Source organism: Apaloderma vittatum, unplaced genomic scaffold, assembly GCF_000703405.1.
Source record: "Apaloderma vittatum isolate BGI_N311 unplaced genomic scaffold, ASM70340v1 Scaffold45236, whole genome shotgun sequence".
Classification (NCBI taxonomy): domain Eukaryota; kingdom Metazoa; phylum Chordata; class Aves; order Trogoniformes; family Trogonidae; genus Apaloderma; species Apaloderma vittatum.
The window spans coordinates 1-5,744 of NW_009720927.1; the positions used below are offsets into that span (position 1 = coordinate 1).

The 5,744-nt window shown below is 37.9% G+C and overlaps 1 protein-coding gene across 1 annotated transcript; it reads left to right on the forward strand.

The window, feature by feature from the left end:
• Positions 1-233: 233 nt before the first annotated feature.
• Positions 234-5,116, forward strand: CINP (cyclin-dependent kinase 2 interacting protein; the record flags this gene model as incomplete). The annotated part of the gene is made up of 4 exons (XM_009871159.1): positions 234-402; positions 1,531-1,657; positions 3,199-3,328; positions 4,797-5,116. Coding segments are annotated over 4 exons (629 nt in total), but the record flags the coding sequence as incomplete, so codon positions are not given.
• Between the last annotated feature and the right edge of the window lie 628 nt (positions 5,117-5,744).

Genomic DNA, 5,744 nt, shown 5'->3' on the forward strand with positions numbered 1-5,744 from the left:
CACCGGGCGGGAGGCGGCGGGCCCGGGGGAGAGCGAGAGGCACCCGCCGGCCTTTCGTGTACATCCTGGTAGGGCTGATGGATGAAGACGGGTCAATATAAATTCCGTTTTGCTTTAACCAATGCTCAGCAGTAAAGTAAGGAAACCATCGACCTAAGACGTTGCCGGGCAGCACACTGGATTTGTTTCCGTATGCTTTAAGTGGTGTCAATTCCCTGATTTCACTCGCACAGCCAAAAGTCCTGCTGATGGTACTCCAAGAAGACCTGTTTTGTCTGTCAGTGCAAGAAAAATTAAAGATAATGCAGCGGACTGGCACAACTTCATGATGAAGTGGGAGAGACTGAATGACAGTGGCTTTACTCTAGCGAACAAAATAGTCAACATGAAGATGAGTGAGCAGTAAGTATGCTGCTGTGAGTAAAGACACCATAAAAATTGCATTTACTGAGAAATTAACCTGTTTTCTTAACTAGAAAGTTCTTTCTGAAGGTGGGGGAAGGAAGATGTCCGAGCGGATAGCAGATAAATTACCGGCTAGACAAAACTCAGCAGTTGCGCTTTTTGGTTACATACGCTTCATTCAAATAATAAATGTCTCATGAAGATTAAAGTAATCTCATAAAGTAATGATATTTGTAAGAAATTGAAAATGTTTGTTATACATAAGTATAATTCATATTTTAAACATGTATATAATGTACAAAGTTAGAATCTAATCCTATAGATCTCAGCCCATGTGAATTCCTTTACTCTCTTGCATATTTACACTGAGGCCCCTATTACCAAATTTCACTCTAGCCAAGAGATTTTAGGAGAGAATCTGTGATTTATATAGACAAAAAGTTACAACAGTGATGATCAAAACAAAACCTAAAGAAACCCACTTTGATAGAGCTATTGTCTTTGTGCTGTAAAGAAAAAACTATAACTGTCAGGGTTTTGAGAAGAAACTTGGGACTCCAGAGTCCTGACAGTTGAGCAGAGTTTGTCTGACAGGTACAAGCTCAGGAGCATTTTCCTGTAATGGTGTCAAGTGTGGCTTTTGCTCTCTGGCAACTCGCTCTCCCCTGTGTAAGTTTACAGCTTCTGTGGAAAGGTCAGCAAGACAGGATAGGTGTCTGCACGTTAACCTGCTCTGGCTTCACAGGTAAGTGACTTGGCTTAAGGCGAGTTTGTGGTGAGGCACCAGATTGTGAGCTAGAGCAGCTGAAGCCTGGGCACACCTTGTCCGTTATGAGAGAATAACCTCCAACAGAGGGACAAGGTAAAGTGGCAAAAGGTGTTATCTTAACACTTTATTCAAGCATGTGCTCTAAGGCAGAGTAATTGGGTGTTCCTCTGAAGATTGTGGTACCAGCCCCAGTTGTTCACATGTCTAGCTAGGTCTCTATTTTTACATAGGAATTCTCATGAGCAGCCTGAGAGAGAGAGATTTTGTAGGATCAGACCACATGGATTTTAAGTCCACATAGCTCAATTAAACCTGTATGCAGTTGTTTTTTACTCTGCCTTATGTTTCTATTTTAGATTTCAAGACAGCAAACCGGAGATGGCATGTGATAACAGTACCACAGAATCTGAGAAGCCAACTCCAAAATATAATGAAGAACTAGACAATTGCTGTGCAGAATTACTTGAGACCTTAAAGCACATGGTAATGCTTATTTTTCAGTCCTAGTCAATATGAATCAATTCCAAGTGTGTTGAAGTATGATGTAAGGAAATGTCCTCAAATACTTGTTGCAAACAAAAAAATGGGGATTTTTATTCATAGTTATTAGGCTTCAGGCCTAAATCTAGTGTGCACCATTTATTTGCTTGACTGGTGATTTTGAAAGTTGATTTTACACCTGCCTTCTGCTTATAATTCTACTTCCTTTATAAAGTGATCTTCTGAAAATGAGTCAAACAAAAAATGCATTCTAAAACTGTACCAGTTTTGTGTTTTCTCATGCTGAATATTCCCTCTGTTTAGAACAAAACAACAAAGCATAAAGCAGTGTTTTACCTGCCATCATATCCTTGCAGCTCTCTTTGATCAGATGTAACGCAGTTACGTCTTCAGTCTGCCTACCTGCATTTTCTGTGCAGAGTTCTTTCTCTAGAGAGTAGAGTAAGATAATTATTATGTAACTCACCTTTTTTTCTTGACACATTACTAGGATTTACTGTCACCTGTCAGTTTGACAGGAAGCAAAAAGGATATTGATACTGTAATTTAAAATTCTTATTTTTAATAACTTTAGAAGTCTTCTACTGAAGTAGAGACCCATTAAAAAGATGATAGATTTGTATTTTTATATAGACAAGATACCAATTCAGTATTTAGAAGAAGCAGAAAAGCAGCTTGATTTTCTGCAAAATTTGTTTTGTGGGGAAAAAGAATTTTTTTTGCATTTTTTTTCTTGAGGTAGTTTTGTATTCAGACTACCAAACATGTTGATGCAGTTTTTTATTACTTCTGAGCAATAGGAGTATATGAAGCCAGTGTTAGCTCGTATACTAAACATAGATACTACAGATATATTTTATTTTTTCATTCCTTATGAATATACCAACTTATGAGTTTATAGAAAAATCTGTATATTAGGTTCTTGACTTAAAGATATTGCCTGCAAGCTCCATTTTGTTGTAAATATTAGTACCCATCAGTAATGCAGCAATCCTTCAGGTGAATACGAAGGAAATGGACGGAATGACCAGTTTTTCAAAGTAAGCTGTAAAATCAGCCTAGATTTATTGTCAGGAGTAGCTTGAGCTGCTTTTCTCACCTGCCACTGATATTTTTTTAATTGGATTTAAGCCATCTTGACATGGTAATGTAAGAAAGCATGTGTTTATAGGGCTTGTGCCACACTTGTTTATAGACAGTCAGATGTTTTTCCCAGTAGTAAACTGCTGGAGAGTGAGGTGGAAAAATGAGAGAGGGCTGTAATATGTTTCTACATGGAGGAAACAAAAGAATTACACAAAATCAGAGTAAGTTGTATCTGTGGTGTTCAGAGTTTTAGGGTATCTCATATTAAATCTTTATATAAGTTCCAGCTTTGATTCCTGTCTTGAGATAAAAGAGTGAGTTAGAAATCTTAAGACTAAATAGCCTTCAGAAATAGTGTGTTTTAATAAAATGCTTAAGGTTATAGTAGCCTAATGTTCCCAAGATGTTCATTAACATTACATGTTCATCACTTTCAGACAAAAATACAACTGAAAATGGAAAAGCTTACTTCGACTACTAAAGCTATCTGTGACTTGGAAGCATTCCACCATGGAGCTGGGAAGTGCACAGTGCCCTTCTTTCATACATGGCCCACACCGTACTTCTGTAAGTGAAATATTGACTATCTTTGCTAATTGTCTTGTGTCATTGATGCCATCTAATTTAGGACTGAAAAATAAACCCTTTTATCTGGATGTCTTGCCAGAGAGAGAAAATCTGTCTCCTTTATAATTGACTAATCAATAAACACATGAATGCACTACTTGGCTTAGGGTTACTGCTGATGACTGCTTGTGTGAATTGCCGAGTGTTGCCTGACATGCAGCAATTCCAGCATAAAACTAAGCTTGTCAGCAGCTTACAGTGTCCGAGCAGTAACAGCCACATCCTTTGTAACTCAGTGGCGTTAAGCCGTAGGCTTAACTGACTTCACTTGACACTGAAATGAAATCCTTGAATGCAAAGAACAATCTCTACCTCGGTTAATTCTCAGGCAGCCAAAGAAAAATACCTCTGATCTGCGTGTCAGTCAAGACAAGTAAAGGAGTGTTCAGTTACTGCCTACTGTTAATATTAATCCTTTCAGCATTCACTTCATGGCAAAAGGTACTCCCTCCAACTGGTATTACTGTGGTCTTAAAACTCTGAATTCAAGAGAAGCCTGCTTGTATGCAAACCAGCTGCCTTCTTTGTGAAGTGAAAGTCATACCTTTGTGAAGCCCTGCTTCTGACTTCACTACCACAAGTTAGTGGGAATCTTGTCTATTAGTTTCTGCCAGCTTAAGAGGGTAAGACTGACAAAGACATTTAATTGCTCTCAAAACACTAATGACTGAATCATTTAGTGATGCGCTCTACTCCGTGAAAGACTAAATCCTCCTGAAGGCAGTGATAGTTCAGGCTAAGTTAGAAACACAGGATCATTCTCTCTTTAAAAATAATTTATGCAGCTATTTTTTAGAAAGTTGAACAATTAAAGGTAATTACATAAATATATCTTTACCTCCCTACCAGTATTACTAACATAACTAGTAAAAGTATTAGTTTTTACGCACTTCAGTTTTGGTCTGTTATTTTGTTTTACCCTTGTTTTTCACTGTTGGCATCACTCACTGGTGATTATGCATTGCTAAAGTGCCTGACGGCAAGTAAGGAGATCCTTTAGAGTAGCTGACATCAACAGTGACTCTAAAATGTGAGGCTTGTACTTCAATATAGCATTAACAAATTTTAAAATCAAATTTCAGTTTTTTGAAAGAACAGCTATAATTGCTGATTTTACAGTGGGTCCTGAGAATCAATACCACTGCTTATTCTAGAACTAAAAGGGGATTCACATCAAAATCACAAGTGTATAAAATATATTCAAAAGCTGAGGAAATTGTTTGGCATTTTATGTCCTAGCGTACAAACATTATTAATGTTGTAGAAAACAAGATGTCTAACTATGGGGAATAGCTTATGAAAGGTGGGATTTTTTTAAATGATCAACCTATCACAAGTATAATTTGATTTCTGGAGAGTGGCTGAAATGTTCTGGTCAATGTACTTAGTTTTTTTCAATCCATTTCAGACGAGGTTTCTCTGAAGCTCTCTGAAATGTACAAGAAGGAACTACAACTCAAGCAAACAATTGTACAAGAAATTGCTCATTCTGCTGACCAGGATCTGATGATGGTCTATTTGTCATCATGGTTGTACCAGCCTTACATTGAGAACAGCAGCAAACTACTGCTTGAAGCCATGCTGCTGGAAACAGGACACAGACAGTGCTAGAATTTCAAATGTTACGTGGCTTCTAACAAAACTGAAATGGCAATTTGCAAGGCTTACCAAGTAAGTTGAATTTTTGTAAAACTTATTAAAAATCTTTTTCCCCATTTGTATTTATTATTTTGTCTCAGCTGATACTCCGTTTTCTTCATGGGTTTAGCTGTTTTATCCATTTTTAAGTGCAATAGAGAGGCTAAAGGTAGGACGAGCGCCCTGAAATCAGAAAGAGGTAAGTACTGCTTGGTGCTCTGGGGGAATTCAATGCACACAGACACCAACAGCAAAGAATTTAACGCCTTTCTAAGTCTTGATAGTCTGAAGTACCCACATTGTCCCTTTCACACAGAAATTCGGTGCTTCTTGATCTTTTGTTTTGTTCCAGACTGAACACGGTGGGTAGTGCTTTTGTACTTGCTTCATAAATGGGGAAAAGGAAAGCACAAAAGACCGGATCCACGTAGTTTGGCATGTGGTTCTGAAATGCTGTCACAGACACTAGTGTACATTCTGGTTTGGTTTTGATCATAGTGTGGTTAGTGATCACCCCTGAAGAGTGATCCGAGCCTGAAGTACCACGCTGGGAAGGTTTAGTACAACTCAGGATGCTGCAATCATACAAAAAAGGTTTTGCGTTTTTTTTTCTAATTAACATTTTTTTCTTTTAGAGGTGTGTCAGGAAAGCATATGTTGAATAAAAACAAGACATGCTTCAGTCATGACCTTGTCCCGTACTGTTTGCTTCCTGTCA